This window comes from Protopterus annectens, chromosome 6.part0 (genome assembly GCF_019279795.1).
Source record: "Protopterus annectens isolate FY-2018-M chromosome 6.part0, PAN1.0, whole genome shotgun sequence".
Lineage (NCBI taxonomy): Eukaryota > Metazoa > Chordata > Ceratodontiformes > Protopteridae > Protopterus > Protopterus annectens.
In genome coordinates this window covers 1,843,769,853-1,843,790,931 of record NC_056737.1, presented here as the reverse complement: position 1 = coordinate 1,843,790,931, position 21,079 = coordinate 1,843,769,853, and the positions used below count along the sequence as shown (strand labels likewise).

The following is a 21,079-nucleotide window of genomic DNA, read 5'->3' as shown; positions in this document are numbered from 1 at the left end:
GTTCGAAGAAACATACACACAACACAAGCACACCAAAATAAGTAAACCACACACATACAGTTAACAAAACACAACCCCACACTAAGCCATACATACATTACTCACTGTCCACTTACCTTAACCCGCACTCTAACCCTAAGGTCCGTAACTATCGCACACATACCCTATGAAACTATATACAAACAAACTAATTAATACACACACATACAGTTAACAAAACCCAGCCCTACACTACACCATACATACATTGCCAACTATCCACTTACCTTAACCTGCACCCTAACCCTAAGGTCCGTAACTCTCGCAGGACAGTGGAGGAAATAGCGAAGCCACGGAATGACCCAGCGAAATCTTGCCCTAGTTAAGACTTTGATGTTCCGGGGATTCGCTATTTTCATCATTCAATGTTGTGGGTTCAACATTATAACTTTTGAAGGTTTACATCTTCGAAGTTATAATATATTTATTTTATTTATTTGTTTTATTTTACATTTGTTAACCAGGAAATTCCGACTGGACCAGGTCCATTTTCAGTGGAGGCCTGGGGAGAAAAGCTCCAGCATCAAGTTATACAAATACAGTACATCCAGCATAATACACAAAACAGGTTACATCATGTATGCTGAGCATAGTAATATAACAAGAAATTAATAAAAACACTCCAGGTAAAAGAAGATATAGAACATAGGTAAAAGACAATGTCAGTTACGGTACGTCCAGCATAATACACAAAACAGGTTTTATCATATATGATGTGCATAGTAATATAACAAGAAATTAATAAAACATCCAGGTAAAAGAAGATATAGAACATGGGTAAAAAGACCATGTCAGTTATACATTGGTAAGAGAAGAAAATTTATCAAGTAAGATTATATAGTTAAAAGTACCCTTTCAGATAACCAAGCCTACAGGGGATCAGAGATCCAGCATGTGATCAGAGAGGAGTTTGGGGAGTTAATACTAGTATGGGTAGGGTTATGTGATACAAGGGCATAACCAGGTACTAAGAAGGTGCGATTTGAGGGAGTTTTTGAATATGGATGTGGAGGGGGCAGTGGACATGGATAGGGGAAGAGAGTTCCAATTTCTGGCAACGGTGTGGGAGTAGAGCGCTTTCCCTGACCCGTTCTCAGTCAGACCAGTCTGTTGATGTCTTGTTTTAAACTTTTATATAAATGTAATAAAGACATATGTGTTCACTTGTATACAGGCAAACTTATTTTCCATTTTTTAGGGAAAATACCAGTAGATCTCAAATTTGGACTGATTGTTGGACAAACAAATAGTTTCTATGGAATGTGACATTTTGGCCATAAAAGGCATTCTTCACCACAGCTTGTATGTCTTCTTAAATTTACTACTTATTATACTGTCACTTTCTTTATTGAGTTTTCTATACTTAGAATCTGTTTTCATTTTACATATACATGTATATAAAATCAGTAAATACACACATACACATCTAAATATATATGTGTGTGTGTGTGTGTGTGTATGTATATATATATATATATATATATATATATATATATATATATGTGTGTGTGTGTTTATATATATATATATATATATACATATATATATATATATATATATATATATATATATATATATAAATGGATAGATAGATAAATATAGATAGCAGAATTAGAAATCATACTTAAAATTATGGGTATAATCCCAGAATTTCATTTCATTAAAATTAAATGTCCTTTCATTAAAACCATAAATCAGTTCCTTTAGTCATACGTGCCATAGTTTATTAGGAATGCAATCTGGATTCCAGATGGCATTAAAAGCACATTGTATGGCAAGAATAAGGTGAAACATAAAATAACGAATCAACAGTTTAGGCAATTTAATGTAGCAAACTTGTCTGAAAATACTTGGTGCCATATATGTTGTGAATTTTCCCTCTGAAGTGAAAGCAGACACAGGTTTGAGAAAACCATAATGGGACTTTATGGTAAGATATTTTTGAGTGCTAAATGAGCCCAGCTACCATCATTCAGTATAGTAGGAAGCACTATTTGCTCCAGTTTATGAGTATGCTTGGATTGCAGATGTTGTATATATTTCAAGCTTCCCAATTTCAGATCATGTTGTGTTTGCTTTGCTAATCAATATAGATATTAAACAAGTTTAGGGGAGTGGGTTCCACCCACGAGCACCAGGTTGGGAAGTAATTTTGCATAGAACTGTACTCTTTGACAACAAAACCTCTCTGATGTCTTAAATGTATTATTTAAATTTAGTAAGGATATTTAATATGTACTGGATGTTAACATTTTGCAGAAATTAAGAAAAAAATATGTACTAGAAGGACAAAGCATATGGAGAAGATAATGACTGTTCAGAATAACCTGCCTTCAAATGTTAAGAGGTAGAAATAGTGGAAGCCTTTACAAATGTTTCTCACAATAGTGTTCTGGCTTAAATTTCTAATTGAAAGCAATGGTTAGACATTATGAAGCAGGTAGTTCTTACTGGTCTGTAGATTTGGCATGTCCATGACACATATACTGATAATTTAAATGTATCTTGTAACACTGCGACACTTCCTTTTCTTCTTCTTATTTAGGAGAAGTGAGATTCCATTCTGTAGAGCCATACAACAAGTTACGATTATGTGCTTTGCCTTTTGCTGACATTCTGCGTGATTACAAAGTTATCGTGGCTGAAAACGTTCCAGAGAATCCACTGAAGTACCTGTACCCAGACATTCCTAAAGATAAAGCCTTCAGTAAACATTATAATAGTCAGCCAAGTGAAGGTGAGACTGAGTGACTGCTTATTTTTAAAATACTGTTGGCAAATATAATTACCCAAAATTGTAATGCAAACTTGTACACTATGCATAACAGAACTGTACCAGGTTCTTAAACTGATTTTTTGCAAATCAGACATTCTGGTTTTTGAGATGCATTTCATTTTGTTTTCTCAATATTTTTGTTCCATTTTTGCAAGTAGCTGCAGTACATAAATCATCAAAAAACATTCTTATGCCTACATTACTGCTCAGTGGTTTGTTCATTGCTAACCTCTGGGTTCATAACATATGTATTCTTTATATTTTCCATCTGTCTACATGTCTTTTCAAAGTAATATGGTCTCCTGTACCTTAAAAAAAAAAACTTGGTGGTTAACTTTCCGCTGTAAAACTATACATATGTGCTTCTTTCACCCTTGCCCTTGTGGCCCATGTTGTGGCTGAAAAGGCTTGAGATAAAATCAGTTCTCTTACTTGACTAACAAGCGAATAAGTAAAAGTGTTTATTGGCAGCTTTAAAAGGATGATAGCTGTTATCCTGAGCCATAGGGTACCCAGTGTACAAGCCATGCCACCTTTTTAAGCAGAATGTATTCAGAATGGCAATGCTGTTTCTGAGATGCATTTCAGCATTGTTTATTTTCTCAGAACTTCTGTTTCAGCTATGCAGTGCACAAATCATCAAGTATTCTTTTTATACTTGCCTGGCTACCTCTGCAGGTCCCCTCCACTGCCTTCGCCTAGCTAAATGATTCGTTCTGCAGGAACAGGGGATGGGTATCCCATGGGCTAGGTGCTTTATTTATTCCTGCATGGGAAGTCTTGCCAGACCTTCCTATTCCGCCCATCTACAAGGGTTGGGTGGTAGTACGAGTGAGCTTGCAGGTCCTGTGGAGCATCCTGCCTATCCCTTCCCATTAGCTACTAGTGAACTCACCGCAGCTGCTTTGGTTGGGAGAGGAGCAGTGCACACTGTCACACATGCTTCCTGTGTAATGTCACAGCAGAGAGATCTCAGTCCAGTGCAGTACAGCCCGTCTTGGCCACTGCAGATGGGGAAAGCACCCAATCACTCACTGATAGGGGTTCTCAGTATCATGGCTCTAACAGCTTCCCTTCCTGCAGAATGAATAAGCTGGCATAAGTCACTCATCTTTATTCTGCCAAGGTCCTTTGATGCCAGTGCCACTAACTGAACAAGGTAATCTATACCTTGGCCAGGCTTTCATCTCTCTATGTCTTAGGGTTAGGTTATTTAACCAGAGCATTTTGTCAGAATATTTGTATGCTTGTGTATGTGTGGTTCATTTTATACATCAATAATCCATATGCTAATTTCATGTTGGTCATCTGTTCTTGATGTCTTTTTATCTTAATTTGCAGTATCCCTAAAATCATCATGCAACACCCAGTTTCCCTTGATTCTTGAATGATGTTTTATATGACTGTATCATTTGTTAAAATTGATGAAGGGTAAAAAAGTGCCTTTGAAGAATAAACAAGCAAATATTGTGCATGAGAGGGTGTGCATACTGCTAGAATAATGTTAAAACTCATGGTTAGCCATAAAGCCGTAGAATGCATGACTTCATCAACTGAGGAGGAAGAGGAAGACTTTTGTAGCTGCATAACATACAGGCTTATTCTTATCTTCCTCCCTCTTTTCCCAGCCTTTTTCTCCATATGTTTGAACAGTTTCCTGAGTAAGAGAAGCATCACTTTTATTAGTTGTATGGATCAATCTATGTAAAGTTGAGGTTGCTTAATGCCTATTTCATTCTTTCTAGCAGTGTCAAGTGCATTAATCAGCTTTATTAGTTTTTTGGAATCAGTAAATGAAATAATTTATTAATTGCTACTAGTTATTATTCATGTAATGTTCTGAAGCAGATTTTGCTGTATTTTTTGTGCTGATATTATCTTTAGTAAGGTCAGTAAACAAGTAGGAATATGACACAGAAACAGCCCAGCAAGATGTTTACACCGAGTGTATTTTGTCTGGGATTTATTCATTACATTATCAGTGAGTTTTGTGCTAAGTTTGATAATACTACTGAACTAAAGAGGCTAAAAGCTTTGGAAATTTGTCAGAAGATATAAAGTTGAAGAATATGGAGTCTTAAAGCAAGGAGGCTCAGGAAAAGTTATAGAGAATTCCTGGAGGATGCAGAGAAAAAGCAAAATGCAGGGGAGATTCAGAAATGTACTTTGATGATACACCATTGTGTATACATAATGGTAACCTTTCTGAATTCAAGAACAACCCTAATATGGTGCTCTAGCACCAAGTAGGACTGGCTCCATTGCTATGATGTATGATAATGAGGCAGTCAGGGGGAAAGGTATATGAGGATTAGCCATGTGCTGTCTCTCCTGGAACAACTTTCAGGAAGACATCTACATGTCGAGCAGTTCATGAAATAATTTGGATGTGTAGATCAGTATGGCCAGTCCCACCATTCTGCTATATTTGGCCATGTTCATCTACTACTGAAATTGAAAGTAGTACATGGATCAGGAGGTGGGAGGAACCACTAGCCACAAGTGATTACTCTAAACTCAAGTGCCATAGCAATAACTACAGCAATATGTGGATTGAGAGGAAACACTAGCCACCAGGTAGCACTGTAAACTCGTATGGAGTAACAACACATACACTGGTACAGGGATTGGGGGACAACTCAGAGACAGGTATGGAGATTGTGGTGTGTGTGTGTTTCTGTTTGAATGGGTACCTGTATGTATGGAAGAGTGACTGAGGAGGGATGCCTGTAGCTACAAGCAAAAGGGACCAGCACGGAGTCTAACAAAGTCAGTGAGAACAACATAAAAAGCCACAGAAAAATGCATATTTCAAAAACGCCAATAATAAAAGACTTTATTACAGCATTTTATATGACCATGTTGGTTTGTGGGATTTTAGCACTATTACTTTAAATTATGAGTAGGCTGTGTCACATGATTGGTTTGAGGTTTCATAAGAGGAAGTTTGATCATTGTTTGTTTTTAAGCACTGAAGAAGGCTCTTTTGAACGGGAAAGCTTTGCAGTTTGTATTGTTCTGTGTAATAAAGTCTTTTATTTGGGGTGTTTCTGAAGTCTGCTATTTTCTGTGGATGTCTGTATATTTATGTTTATTACTGTTACATGCAAATCAGTAATGATATGTATATTGCAGTAGTAACTGCAATTCGGAGACATGCAGATTAGATTATAATGAGGTCTTTCCTCATCAAGGCTAACATGTCTCTGACGCGGAAAATGCCAAGTTTGTAGGCTATTCCACCAAATGAATATTCACCCTTTTTTGTTATAAACATTTTTATTGATAAGATTATTATAACAAATACATTTATAAAGAAAAAGTGAACTTTTACAATAGATAAAAAACAGAATGCAATTGAATAAAAACAAATCAAGAAAAACTATTTACAGCAATGTTCACTATATTACAGATCAATGTCATAAATAAGTTAAGCTATTTCTCTAATAATTCATGTATATTTTTCCATTGATTATAAGAAGTTATATCCCTAGTAGATCTAAGTTTTATAGTTAACATTTCTAACTTAGATATTTCCAAGAGAAGATCTTTAAATTCTTGTAATGAAGGTATACATGGAGATTTCCAATTATCTGTAATTGTTTTTCTGGCAATGGATAAAATAGACCAAATAATAGAATATTTTTCTTAATACATTCTGGAACATTTTGATCACACACACACACACACACACAAGCCTGTATAATATTGGAATTACATATTGAATAATACATATTACATATTAAATAAGCCCTTTCCTGGGGGATGCACATACTTTAGAAAATAAACCTAAAACTAAAATACATCATGTAGACTTCTAGAAACAGCCCACATTCTTACTTTAATTATTAAATCTTAGTTTTACATCTTGTCACCTTTAAGCCACACCTCTGGAATGATTGATCACCTAGAGCAAGCTATAATGGTTAGGATTTCAATTCTCATCATATTAATCAAGCAGCTGTATGCATCTTTTCAAATTGCCTTTCTCTTACTGGATTACTGAAAAACATACTCCCTTTTCTGTTTGACTTCTGTTGATCTCCCATTCTTCTGCTTCCATTGAATTCGTAGAGTTGCCTAGCTTTGAAATTCTTACATAACTAGTCTTCATCATGTCATGAAATGCATACATTGACAGCTCCTTTAAGTTGGCTTTTACTTCCTGTACTTAATGTTCACATTTCACGCATTCAGAGCATCTTTAGTACTACAGGGCAAATTCATCTTATAATGTTCATCATTAGATAACTGCTGCAGTAACATAAAGCTATATGGATTGTATCCTGCCAAGGATATTGGACATCTGGGCAGTGTGCTAAACGTTTTGGGCACCTTCATTGTGCTTTATATGCCTTTTGAAGGAAGGGGTGTGCTGATATAAAAAAGACTTAATGGTTTCAAAATTCATAACATTTTTGCCTTTTAAGAATTCAGTCAGATGACTCATCTCTACAGCATCGTCATTGTCGGCACTCGACTTATATCTTGCCTTTGTGGGCAGGTAAGTTCCCCCTTTGGGGATTTTACTTTTCTTTTCTGTAAAGAAGTATATTACATTTTATATCTGTCAGAAAAGGAAATGCACTTGAGGTAGGCAGATTCTGTACCAGGACTCCATACTGCCTGCGTTTTCTCTCTGGGTAAAAGTCATGACTTATGATCTTGTGACATTTATTTATCATTTATCCCAAAAACTATTTTCGGTGGGCTGACTAGCTACAAGCACTTTTCAGGGAACCAGTATTTAAAAGTTTTGGCTTGGGCATCCATGACTACTGACTCCTCTTTGTCAGATGTCCCTCTTCAATCAAACAAGTAGGGGAAACCATTAAAGAGGGTACTGGTGGGATGCTTCTGTCTACCTCTTTGTCCTGGTCTGAGACTGATGTATCCTTTGTGTTAGTCTTAGAGCGTTCAGACTATTAGTCTGATCTTGACAAATTCTCTGGTATTGCTCCACAGGAAAACACTAAAGGTCAGGAATCCAGCATGTCCAGCTAGACTGGATGTCAGGTATCAGCCAAGAAAGGAGAGAATCACATCTTCTTTTGACTGAAGGGGCAGACTGTAAATGTTTGGTCATGGTAAGAGAAGGGTAGCAGGTACTCTTAATGAAGTCAGGATGTCCAGCTCTTTCTAGACTGTTAGGCATGAGACACCTAAGGAAAAAAAAATCTCACAAGAACAAACATCTTTCCCTCCTTTAACTCCAACCAGTTTGAAGGGTTCACAAGAAGAATGGTATAATTTTGCCCAGGGTCTCTTTCAGACTTTCCAGTTCCCACAGTCCTCTACCCCAGTCTCCTCTCATTCCAAGAGGAAAAGATCTTTCTCAGAAGAGGAGTTCCTTTCTAAGTCTGAGGAGGAAGGTCTAGATTACACATTACAGCTCTCTTGTCCTGTACTGTATGAGTCAGAGGAAAACATCTGTTCTGATTCACCTCTTGAGGAGATTTCAGAGGCAAAAAAAGATACTAAGACCGCCTGAAAATGGATTTACCCAAACCTCAGGCAATACCTCCAGTTCTTGGGCCTTTGGAGGATGCATTTAATTTGGGCCGTGCTGCTCTAGATTCACAACCTTTTGCACCTAAGATGTTTGACAGACTATACAAAATGCCTGATTCACATAAGAAAGCTGGGACTGCAATTCTAGTGGTAGTAGAATGGCAACCTTGTCTGTCCAAGTTGGAAAACACACAGGGAGGCTTAAAGCTAGAATTACTTATAGCTAGTAAGTTGATTTGTTTTGAATACCTTTCACTTTTTGTTATCTAAGGTATGTTTTTATGTTAAGACTGGGACTGCAATTCTATTGGGGGTAGAAAGGTAGAGTTTACATCACATAATCGAAATCCCAAAATATCGAACACCATAAGCTCAAACTTGAAATTTCGAAATGTGATATAATCGAAAGCTCAGAACAGCAAATTTTTTCCCAGGGAAAAAATTTGCTGTTCCGAGAAACACACGCACAACACAAGCACACCAAAAATGTAATCCACACATATACACTTAAAAATCCTACTTCTAACCCTACACTAAACTGTACATACACTATCTATCCACTTACCTTAACCCAGATCCCAACCCTAAGGTCCGTAACTATCACACACTCACCTTACCTGCTCCCTAACCCTAAGGTCTGTAACTATTGCACACTCACCTTACCTGCTCCCTAACCCTAAGGTCCCTAACTATCGCACACTCACCTTACCCGCTCCCTAACCCTAAGGTCCCTAATTGTTGCACACTCATCTTACCCGCTGCCTAACCCTAAGGCCCCTAACTATCACACACTCACCTTACCCACTCCCTAACCCTAAGGTCCCTAACTATCCCATTCCCACACTCACCTTAACCCGGTCCGTTCGCACACTTACCTTAACCCGGTCCGTAACCTTCGCACCACAGTGGAGAAAATAGTGAAGTGGCAGAAACAGCCCACCAAATTCTTTCCCTAGGAAAGAAGTCGATGTTCTGCAGCTTCACTATTTTCAGTGTTCGTTGTTTTGGGTTCGATAAACATTCAGTGTTTTACTACTTCAATGTTATGATATAAACCCGAAAGGTAGCATGATCTATCTGAGTTGAGAAACACACAAGGGGGCATAAAAGAACAATTGCTTGTTGTAGCTAGTTGGCACCTTTTCACGTTTGGCAAACCAAGTGTGTTTTTACATTAAGAACACTGGGACTGCTATTCTAAAGGCATTAGTAAAGTAGCCTGGTTATTTTGAATTGGGAAACACACAAGGAAGCTTAAAGTGAGATTGTCTCATCAGCCAAAAGGCTTATTATGGACTTGGTTGTTTGGTGTAAATCTGCACTTGAGGGCTACTTTTACTGAGCTGTTACATTAAGAAGTTCCAGGATCAGCCATCTTGTGGCAGGTGTTTACCTGGTGTCTCTGAGTTGAGAAGCATTCCAGGAAGGTCAAAGTGTAGTTGTTTATTTGCCAGAGGTTATGAGAGTTATCTTTCATTTTTTTCCTGTCTGCTATAAATTAGGCACTTTTCACAGAACTGTTCACCAAGGAGTGGAGGTAAGTAGTACCATGCAGAGTAGCAGACCTATAAAGCTAGCACTTGACTTTAACCTGTAACACATAAATACTTTGTGTGAAGTTAAGCTTAAGTTAGCTAGTTAATGCATCAAACAGCACTAATATCTGATCATAGCAGTATGTAACATCTAGACTTAACCCTAGACACCACTCAGGTGACCCCTGTAAAACCAGGTCCCTAATCATAATTTCCTAGGTCCTGACAACATGGATTTACAATTTCCTAATGTCTCTGTGGCCAGCTTGGTAGCTATGGGCATCCAGAGACAATGTAGCAATTGTCTCATGTTCTTAGACAACCTTTTAATCCTTAAAAAAACTAACACAGCATTTTCATTTGCAAACAAGGTTGTCAAGATCACACAGACTACATCCGTCACACGCACAGACCTTATCTCATTATAGCCGAGTGATGCCTCCAGGTGCTTGTGCATTTACATCTTACTGACTCTTCCAGGAGTCAAATATTGCTTGTTCATATTTGCCTAGGCATAATAATTCCAAAACCATGCTACATACAAAGTATTAAAATGTTTCATCTTAAAGCGTACACAATGACCAACACAATTGCATTGATGTTTGATCTCTCTGTCTAGTGCCGATAAAGAGATATTAATTATTGTTTGTATATTTATTTACATTGTCATAAATTTCATGTTTTTCTAAACATCTCAATAACCAAGTAGCACACAGACAGAACTACTTCACCTCATATGGAAGCACTAAGCTGGATGAATAAAATGCTGATGACTGTATGTATATACCGTGAGTGATTGCTGAGGTACTGTAAACTGTTTACAAAATATCACAGGCTTAATAGTTACTGTGTTTATTGTGACTTTTAAAATCCTGTTTAAGACTTAGCACATAAGGAATATTACCACTATAAAAGTTTGCTGAAGAGTTTGAAATTTACACTTTTTTAGTAACCTCTGTGATTCCAGAGATATGAATATTTGTTAGAAATGTGTGGGCATAATTGCATTGTCAAAAATCTTAGGCTTTGCCCATTGGCAGTTGCAGTACAAACTTCCAGAGCTCCATTGGAGGGAATGAGTTTTGCTGAGGCACTTAAAAGAAACCTCACAATACCTCAAAGACCTCCTAAGCCGTCAGTCAGCAAAACCTATCCTCAGCAACCACTAAAGCGCACACCAAAAGCAACACCTAACACCACACATAAGCCTACATCCAATGATCCCTCAAGAACAAAGCCCAAGGTCAAGCAAACACTTTATGTAGTACTCTTGTCATAGGGGATTCTATTGTATGGCACACAAATGCCGCACTCATCAGGCTGGAGACAAGGAGAAGATAATGGTTAGTTGCCTGTCTGGAGCATGGATCCGTAATATCACGCATGCTCAAGTCACTGTACCACAAGTACCAATATAATTCTGTTGTAGTCCATGTGGGTGAAAATGACCTGAGGTGTACTTCACTGGACTATATGAAAAGAGACAGTATGGAACTCTCTGAATATGTGTCAGACAGGTACATGCCTCATATTGAGCATCATTCTACCTTCACCAAGGATGATGCCACAGTATGAGCAGAAAATGACTGAGTTTAATAACTGGCTTTGTTTCTGGTGTCACTCTAGGGGAATCCAGTCTCTATCAGCGTGGGAGGACACGGTTAACAGACCATGTTGCTTTTGCCAAGGATAGTCTGCAGCTGTTCCCCCCTGCACTTTTGGATTTTGGTTGAAATTTTATCCACACCCTCAGAACCTTTTTCAGGCAATGTAAAATAACAAAACTGCCAACATAGCGAAGAAAACTCAAAGCAACCTTAAGCTGCTATTACTCAATGCACAGAACCTAAACAAGAAATCTAGACCCTACAAGCTCTCCTCATTCTAGAGAATATAGACATCTGTGCTGTCACAGAGATTTGGTTTAAACTCACAGAAGGTACTCCAGCAGTGGAAGGCTGCAGTGCCTTCCACACATTTAGACCAACAGCAAAATGGACAAGTCTAAAGGTGCAGTTGTCTCGATCTGCATTAGCAACAAATGTGATTAAACAGGTGGATATCCTGGAGTTCATCCACATCCAATTCTCCACAGACAGAGTTCTTTACAATGTCCTGGCCAGCTACAGGTCACACAGTGTGACCCACAAATCTCACAACTCTTACCTAGACCTACTAGAGGTGTTCACCATATGACTAAATATACTATTCATTTGAGACTTTAACTACAGCTTTATAGACTGGGAACTCACAGGCACAATGTTTCCTGGACTTTATGAACACAAACACCCTGGACCAGATAGTGAGCACGTCAACCAAAGGATCAAACATATTGGACCTATATTCATTAACATCAAAGAGTGTTCCCACCCCCTATCACATCCTTATTGGTGAGGTCAGACTACAAAGCCTCCCTCAAAATAAAAATCAACCTAGAAAACCCAACTAAACCCATAACAGTTAAGTACAATTCTAATGCAGACTACATCCTGTTACGCAACAGTTTGTCAAAAATTCATGGCTCTCGCAAACACCAAGAATACAGTTATCGATGCAGAATTATTTACAGAAACTCTGTACAAACATGTAAATGGCTGCATTGAGATTGCCATACCTTCCAGAAGTAAGCACAGGTCTAATACCAGAAACAAATCTCACCGGTGGAATCCTTACCTTACCTCAACAGGTATATAACAAAAGAAAAAAGTAATGTCCAAAATCGCAAAGAGCAACTCTCACAGAGACAAGAGCACTCTGATTCAACTAAATAAGAAACTAAGAGGTCTAGTAAAGTCCAACTAGGCCAATTACAAGGTCAGGATAGCCTCCCAAGCTAAGGACAGTCAAAAGGCCGTCTTCAGCTATGCCAGGAACCTTAAAGATAACATTCATCAGTGTGCAGAACTGGTGGTAAATGGCACAACCTTCACTGACTTAGCTAATCTGCTGGCTGATAAATTTAGCTCCAACTTCGCCAACTATTAGCAAGGTACAGGTCCTGGTGAAGCTTGCTAAGGTCAAAAACACTGCTTCAGTGGGCCCCAACAATATCCCTGGTTGCCTCCTAAATAGACTAAAACAAGACCTCGCAGGAACCTTTGAGGCACTGTTCAGCTGCATCATCAAAACTGGTTACACGCCAAGTAAATGGAGGGCCTCAGCAGTCATCTGTCTTCATAAGGGTGGACCTTCAACCAACCCAGAGAACTACAGACCCATCAGTCTGACAAATCTGATATTAAAGCCATGGAATGAGTTATCATGGAAATGATCAACAAGGACATTGTCAACCTGTAGACACCTGATCCATCCTAGTTTGACTTTGTTAAGGAAAGGTCTTGCCTACTCAGCCTGGTAGACATCTTTGAATGGGTCATCAAGGCTATGGATGAAGGAAAAATGGTGCATACCACCAACCTTGACCTGGCCAAGGTGTTCAATACAGTACCCCACTCAGGTATTGTTGATAAACTCTCAGAACTAGGCATAAATACCTACATAATTCACTGAATTTCTGGCTGGCTCACAGGTAGGACCCAAGAAGTTAGGATTGGTGAGACCACATTCACCAGGAGACCAGTGATCAGTGGAATACTACAGGGCTTTGTGTTGGGCCTTTTAATGTTTGGCATCTACTCCTCAGACGTAAAGGCTAATGTCAGAGGCCTCTGGCTCACCAGGTTTGCAAATGACTGCAAATTGGGAGCTATCATAGATTCCTCCCAAAACAGCAACATCCTACACGAGGGTCTAACAAATAAATGACTGGTGCCAAAGCCACAGATTAAAAATGAATGCAAAAAATGCATAACAGTGCCCTTTGGGAGATTGTCCACCCAGCTAATTCCCACATCGATAAAACACCCCCTAAGAGTTGGCCCAGTAGTTAGGGATCTGGGAACATATGTAGACAGTTATCTGGCCTTCTACCAGCACATAGGTAAGATAGTAAGAAAATCATTCTATGTCGCCCAACTCATAAGCAAGGGTATAGTATCCAGGTCCAAGGAAGTTATTGTGCTGCTCTACTCAGCCCTTATTAGACCCATCACTAAATACAGTGCCCCCTTTGGCATGTACCTAACCAGGCACTTGCAACAGTTGGAATGCTCTCAAAGGTTCCTCACAGGAGCATCCAGGATATGAATACCCTGTCCCACACATATTGCCTTAAAACCCTATTTTTGTACTCGGCCTCCTACAGGTTACTGAACAGTGATCTATGCCTAGCATATTTGGCATCCACAGATCCATCTCTGATAGATCTCTGCAAAACAAACAGCACCAGAAACACTAGAAACAATGCCTGTGGCATAAATAAAACATGCTGCAAAAATCAATATGTGTCTGAAAGGTTCCCTGCACTATAGAATAAGCTCCTTGTCTACATGAAGCAGAGTTCATCCCTGACATTATTCAAAAGAAACCTTGATCATTAGATGAGAAATTGCAAATGCAACTCTTGTCTGGCCCCCATGTCTCTGATGGACAGATGTCAACAAGTAAATTAATTCTAACTAACATAACCCTTAGCTACCTCTGTAATAACATACTCCACCATGTAAGCCACCAAGGAACTTGGGGACAAAACTGGGTTGAATTTCGCAGTTAGGCTTGTAAAGACCCTGTTGGTAGTTAGCTTAGTGTAAACCTATGAAACATCTTTTCAGGAATTTGTTAACTAACTGTGCTTTGATTTCCATGGGCATGGATGGTACCTCTAAGCCTTTGGCCTCTTCCAGTCCTGTCCCCAATAAAAAGGATAACAGGGCATTCAGCTGGTATGGGAAGAAAGTATATGCTTCTTCAACCCTTGCCTTCAGGACAATCAGTTGCCAGACCCATAATGCAAAATATCTCCTTTCTGTTTTTTTTGGACAGGCAGCAAATTATTTCTAACCTACCTGCCTCAGACTGTAAAACTTCCCTGTCAAACTTGGTTTCTTCTGCATTACAGGTCACATTCAATCAAGTGTTCCTTTGATACAGTGGATGTCGTGTCTTGGGCAACTGCCACAGGATCTGTAATGCGAAGGAATGCCTGTGGAGAGATTTCCAAAGGGATCAAAGTTTAGGGGGATGGGATTCCCACATCTGAAAAAATATATATCAGCCTCACAAAATTATGGTCCTGCTAAAGAAATTAAGAGTCTTTAGATTCCAGGCCCACTGTTGGTGATTACAGACAACACCACAGTGGTAGAAGAACAAAAATGGAGTAATCAGGTCTTACCCCCTTTGCAGACTAACCATGATTACCGGGAAGCTGGCAGTCTCCCTTTTCAGGCAGCATACATCCTGTTAGAGGAACACTGTTGCAGATTTCCTGAGTAGATCCGGAGCAGACCATTAAGAATGGATGTTACAACCAGAGGTCTTCTAGGAGATGTAATTCTGTTTGCCTCCATTTACAGCAAACAGTTAAAACAAATCTACCAGGACTCCTTGTGTACAGACCTGGTGACAGGTGCCTTTTCTTTCCCATAGACAGGATTGTTCCTGTGTGTCAACCCCCTCCATTTTTCCTCTGATAGACAGAATTTTACTATGGATCAAGAAGGACTCTTCAGAGATACTGCCGGTAATTCCCTTTTGTCCCAGACAACATTGGTCCTTCCTTCTCACGGACTTGGCCAGAGGTAATTAGCAAAACCTTCCTCAAAGAGTGGACCTACTCATGCAGGATAAGTGATCTCTCATTCACCTCCAACATTCTGAACCCACACATGATTGTTTGGTGGTAGATTTTTTATTCCATTTTTAGGTTTGTAGGTGCATACCAGGTTAATGACCACAAGGGCCTTGTTAAGCCTAGTCATTCCAAATACATCCAACACATGTTGGTGCCCTAGAGGTTATTTTAAGGTATGTTTGTAAGCAGGGGCATATTTAGTCAAGCATTTACAGGCCACCTCTATCTATTAGTGACATAGATAACAGACCAAGGGGGAATTTCCAAGGGGGAATTTCCAATTTCCCACCCACTGGTCTGTGTTACACTGGTCAGGGAAGAACTCTACTTCACATGGATGGGAAACCTGTCCCAGAGATGGGGTATTCTCTGAGACACATACATGTTCCTCCAACACGTCCTTTTTATGTTGCAAGCAAGGTTTAAGTCAGTGGATAGGGCAGGTCTGATGCTATTTGTTTTACGGATATGCAAAAGTTTCATCAGAGCAGAATCCAGGGATGCTTTGTATGCCTGACATAGATCACTTCTCAACAATCTATCAGAGACAGAGTACAGGGATAGGGATATGAGATGATCCACACAGGGCATGTTGTTATTATCCTGTATTCTTTTTGTGAGGAACCTCTGTGGACATTCCATTTGTTGCATGTACCTGGTCAGGTAAATACCGAAGGAAGTATTGTACATAGTGAAGGGCCTGATGAGAGTTGAATAAAGTGGAAAGATGATTTCCTTGAACCTAAATACCATACTATTGCTCACAAGCTGAGCAATGTAGAATGATTTCCTCACTGCCTTTTATTCACATGTTGGTCAAAAGCCAGGTTATTGCCTGCATAAATTAACAAATCCCTGACTAATGGATCTACTGTTAGGGGTGCATTATCAATGAGGTAGTTTCTTGTGATAGCCGACTTCCCAAAGGGTATTATTATGCATTTCTTGGCACTGAGTTTTAAATTGTGGCTCTGACACTAGTTATTTATCTGTTAGCCCTTGCTGGAGGATATTAGTGTCTTGGGAGGATTGTAGGACTGCTCACAGTCTGCAATCATCTGCAAACTGGTTCAGCCAAAGGCCGACAACATTGGCCTTGACTTCCAAGAAGTAGATGCCAAAAAGGTGTGGACCCAGCACAGAGCCCCAAGAGACTCCACTAGTGACCGGCCTCTTTGTGGAGATGGACTCTCCTGTCCTAACTTTCTGGGTCCTATCTGAGAGCCAGCTGGTTGTCCAGTGTGGAACATAGGGGTTTTTGCCTAATTCCGTGAGCTTGTTTACAATGCCTGAGTGAGGTATTGTTTCAATTGTCTTGATTGGGTCAAAGTAGACTGTATGTACCATTTTGCCATCATCCTTTGCTTTGGTGACTTTTTTAAAAGAAGTCTACCAAAGTAAGTAGGTATAATAGGTTCATAGATTCAAAGGTAAGTACTAAGCTAGCTGCCCTTGTGGGCCATTTTAAGCCTAGCCAGTTTCCCTTTTTTTGCTCGATTTAAGTAATCCCATTTGTTTAGAGATTCTTGCCCATGTCGTGGTTGATAATTATATATTACCCCCTATTGAGAATAACTGGGATCATATCATGCATAATTTGAGGAGACCCATGCATGGAATAAAGCATTTAGAACCACCTCTGCCATTAGTGGTACAGGGAGCAGTCTTATTTAAATTTTCAGTTTCCCATGCAGAGATCCAAGGTGCACTTGAATATGGACAGGGATGGACTTTGTTTTATGTGGATGAGGAGCCTGTATCCTCTGCAAGATATACCTGCCATACAAGCCTCCTGTTGATGTTGTAGAATAGGTTTAGATCCCTAGACTGAATATTTCTGATGCCATTTGACTTGCTGATGTGCAATAAATCCATCAGTATTTGGTTGGAGGATGACTTGTATTCCAGACACAGGTCAGCTCATAGCAGTCTGTAGAATACCCAGTATAATGACAAGGCTTTAAGCTGATCCATGCAGGATATGTTGTTTAGGCCTTTTATCCTTTTACTAAGGTATCTATGTGAATGTTCCATTTGTTGCATGTGCCTGGGCAGATACATGTCAAAGGGGAGTTACATTCAGTGAGTAGCCTAATGAGGGCTGAGTAAATGGGGACAATGACATCCCTTGGTCTAGACTCAGTCCCTTTGTTTATAAGTTATGCAATGTAGAAAGACTTTCTTACAGCAAAGGTCACATGTTGGTCAAAAGTTAGGTCACTGTCCAGGTCGCCTTCACATGGTCGACTTTTCAGAAAGTCGACTTTCATATGGCTGAGACCATATGATCGACTTTTGAAAAGCCGACTATGGGGAACTGCTATCTCCGTACAGTGCGGAATGGGAAAATTTCCCTCTTCCGCACTGTAGTACGATCTCGGAGTTGGTATATTAAAGTTATGGGAGGTGTGGAGGGCAGAGCCCCCCACCGGGGTGCAGGGGGGCATAGTCTAACAGTAAGCCCCCTGCTAACAGTTTAAAATAAGTGTTTGTTGTGTTTTTGTGTTTATTTTACATGGTCAGCTTTCTGAAAGTCGATCATATGGTTTTGGCCATATGAAAGTCGACTTTCTGAATAGTCGACCATGTAAAGTAGACCCTACTGTCCATATAGGTTCCCAAATCCTGAACAACTGGATAAACTTTTATGGGCATATTGTTAATGTGGTAGTTTCCTGGGATAGATAACTTCCCAAAGGTTACAGTAATGCATTTTTGGCATTAATTTCCATCTATAATTTTGGCACGAGTTATTATTTGGGACAAACCTTCCTGGAGGATGGGTAAGTCATTTGGGGATTCAATGATTGCTCCTAGCTTGCAGTCATATGCAGACTTAGTCAAATAGAGCCCTTTGGTATTGACTTTTACTTCAGAAAAGTAGATGTCAAACAGACCTGTCCTTGATGAAACTAAACTGGGTTGGATCCAGTGACTGAAGACTTCTTGTGTCATTATTAATCATGTCCATGATAATTATTTCCATGGTTTTGCATATGAGACTAGTCAAACTTATGGGTCTGTAGTTTTCAGGTTCCTTAGAAGACCTGTCCTTGTGCAGAAGGATGACTGTTGTAATTATCCATATGCATGGCATGAAGCCTTCCTACAGGCTATGGTTAACTAGTGGCTCCAGTGGTCTTGAGAGTGTTTCATACTATTCATAAGGCAGCCTGAGATATTATCAGGTCCCATCAATGTGGTGTTCTTGGCCTTGGGGAGTTCATTTAAAACTTGTTTCCTTGTGATAGTGATGGGGGAGTAGGTACAATGGTATTTCCTTAGGGGTGGCCTGGGTAGAAAGGGTTGTAAAACTGGAGCTGAATTTATCAGCCAGTAGATTTCCTATAGCTTCCATCTCTGTGTAGGTGGCTTTATTTACAATTAGTTCTGCATATTGTTGTGTACAGCTTTTGAGGTTATGGACATGGCTAAAGAAAGCCTTGTGGTTTTCCTTGGGTTGGGCTGATATTTTTACCTGAAAGACTGGCTTTAGTAGATGTGATTTGCTCTCTGAGTGGTTTGTTTATTTTGATGAGGGAGCTTTCATACTGTTGGATGTTGTATTTCTTAAATTTTGCTCTGATTTTCTTCCTTTTGTTGTACAACCTTTTGATAATTGGATTCCACTAGGGTGACTTGTTCTTTTGAGTTTGTTTTGAGCTTATTCCAGGTATGCACAGCTATCTCTATACATGTACTGACATGATTGTGCAGGGTATCTGTGAACAATTCTACATAGCCAACTGTGTTCTCAGTGTTTGGGGGGCTTGACGTTTTGCCAGGTTGTCACTTAATAATAATAAGTTTGTCTTAGTATATCTTCTAAATGTTACTGGGTTAGTTGAGATACAGGTTTTATTTTTTTATTTTAAAGGAACAGCTTTATGGTCTGACTTTACAAGCAAGGAGATTACACTAGGGAAGATGAAGTGTTCTTCCATGTTTGTGAGGACCATGGGGACCCAGACCAGTATGTTTGCACCCCTAGTGGGCATGTGTACTATCTGGTCTGGGGTGTTCACATTTACAAAGTTCAGGAATCTCTGGTCTTGTAAGTCTGAGATTGTGTATGATTCCCAGTTTGTAGTAGGGTAGTTGAAATTATCCATGAATATGGTATTGAACTGAAGGTTGAATGCTTCCAGTAAGTTTGAGTTATGGATTTCCTGGGTCATAGGTTGCAAACATATGGTATGTGACTTTGCCTACAGTAAATCTGACATGGAGAAGCTCAAGTGTGTCATCCTGTTTGACTAGCTTTGAGATGAGCTTGTTATTGATGTAGATTGAGACACCTCCACGTTTAGTTCTTGCTTCTGCAGTAGCTCACCTAAATGTGTGGATGGCATTGTAGCCTTGTACTGCCGGGGTGGTCTCCGTGGCTTTAACCTATGTCTTGGTAGCTGGACAGATATCTGCATTTTCCAGGATGAGGAGAGCTTGGAAGGAGTGGAGTTTTTTTATAAAGTCCTGGCATTAAGCAGTAACACCTTTAGATTCCCATGGGTTGGTTTTGCTATATCATAAAGCTTGTCAGTTTGGTGTTGCCTAAAAAAAGACACTAGAATGGCTAGCTGCAGATCATGCTTAACAAAGCGACATGGTCTATCAACAATATCCTCCCATGTTGACAAATATTGCACCCTTTTGAAATGACACCAGAAGCTAAGCTAATTATTGAAGTCCATCATCATCATCATCCTTGGTGAAGATAGAATGCTGCTCACTGCTAGGTTCATACCACCGTAGGACACATAGTTTGAGAGCTCCATAACGTCTCTCTTCATATAGTCCAGGAGGGTACTCTTCAGGTCATTTATACCCACACAGACTATGAGTAAGTCATATTGATACTTGTGGTCCAGTGACCTACCATATTTATTTTACACTTTAATTAATCAATTATTAAGTGGGAATCATATCCCGCGGTGGTGGTGCTGCGGTAGCGTTGTCGCCTCACAGTAAGACGCTGTCCGGTTCGATTCTCAGCTAGAGCATGTTCTGCGTGGAGACATGCGTGAATGGGCATACCTTTGTTGAAGGTTGTGCATCAGGGCTGGTAACTTGGCACGTAAAAATCAACTACCAAGCATTAGCGGACTGGAGTTCCGCTGTGGCAACCCCTAACCAGGAAAAGCCGAAAGACACAACAACATTAAGTAGGAATCATATACAACACCAAATGTGTAGGTGCTGAGAATGTTCATCATATTGCTCACTGTTGCAGCTGCCTTAGCTATATGGGGTTATACCCTGCCAAGGATATAACAGCCAGCCAGCTTACAAAGCTTCAGGGCACATTCAGTGCTCCCTAACTGTCAGGCAGATCAAGCTGGGTTGACTAAAAACAAGTTTGGGCACCAAACGCTTATAGAGCTTTATGTCCACCAAAGACTATGGTCCTGTAAGGCTTTCAAAGATCAGTGGTTGGCTTGTGCTGTTCCATTGCTGAGCAGATAAGTTCCATTTAGGAGAAAAAAAAACTTCCATTCTCTAAATATTGTTTGTGTTTTATCACTTTAC

General features: G+C 39.6%; 1 protein-coding gene across 3 annotated transcripts in view; it reads left to right on the top strand.

Annotated features, from left to right (window-relative positions):
- The window catches only part of STAT4 (signal transducer and activator of transcription 4), a 3,571,511-nt gene that overhangs the window by 3,224,688 nt on the left and 325,744 nt on the right, over positions 1-21,079 (top strand). For all 3 annotated transcript variants that reach the window (XM_044075198.1, XM_044075197.1, XM_044075196.1), the window contains one exon: positions 2,585-2,776. In XM_044075198.1, the coding sequence (XP_043931133.1) occupies positions 2,585-2,776 (192 nt within the window). The remainder of the gene's footprint in view (positions 1-2,584; positions 2,777-21,079) is intronic.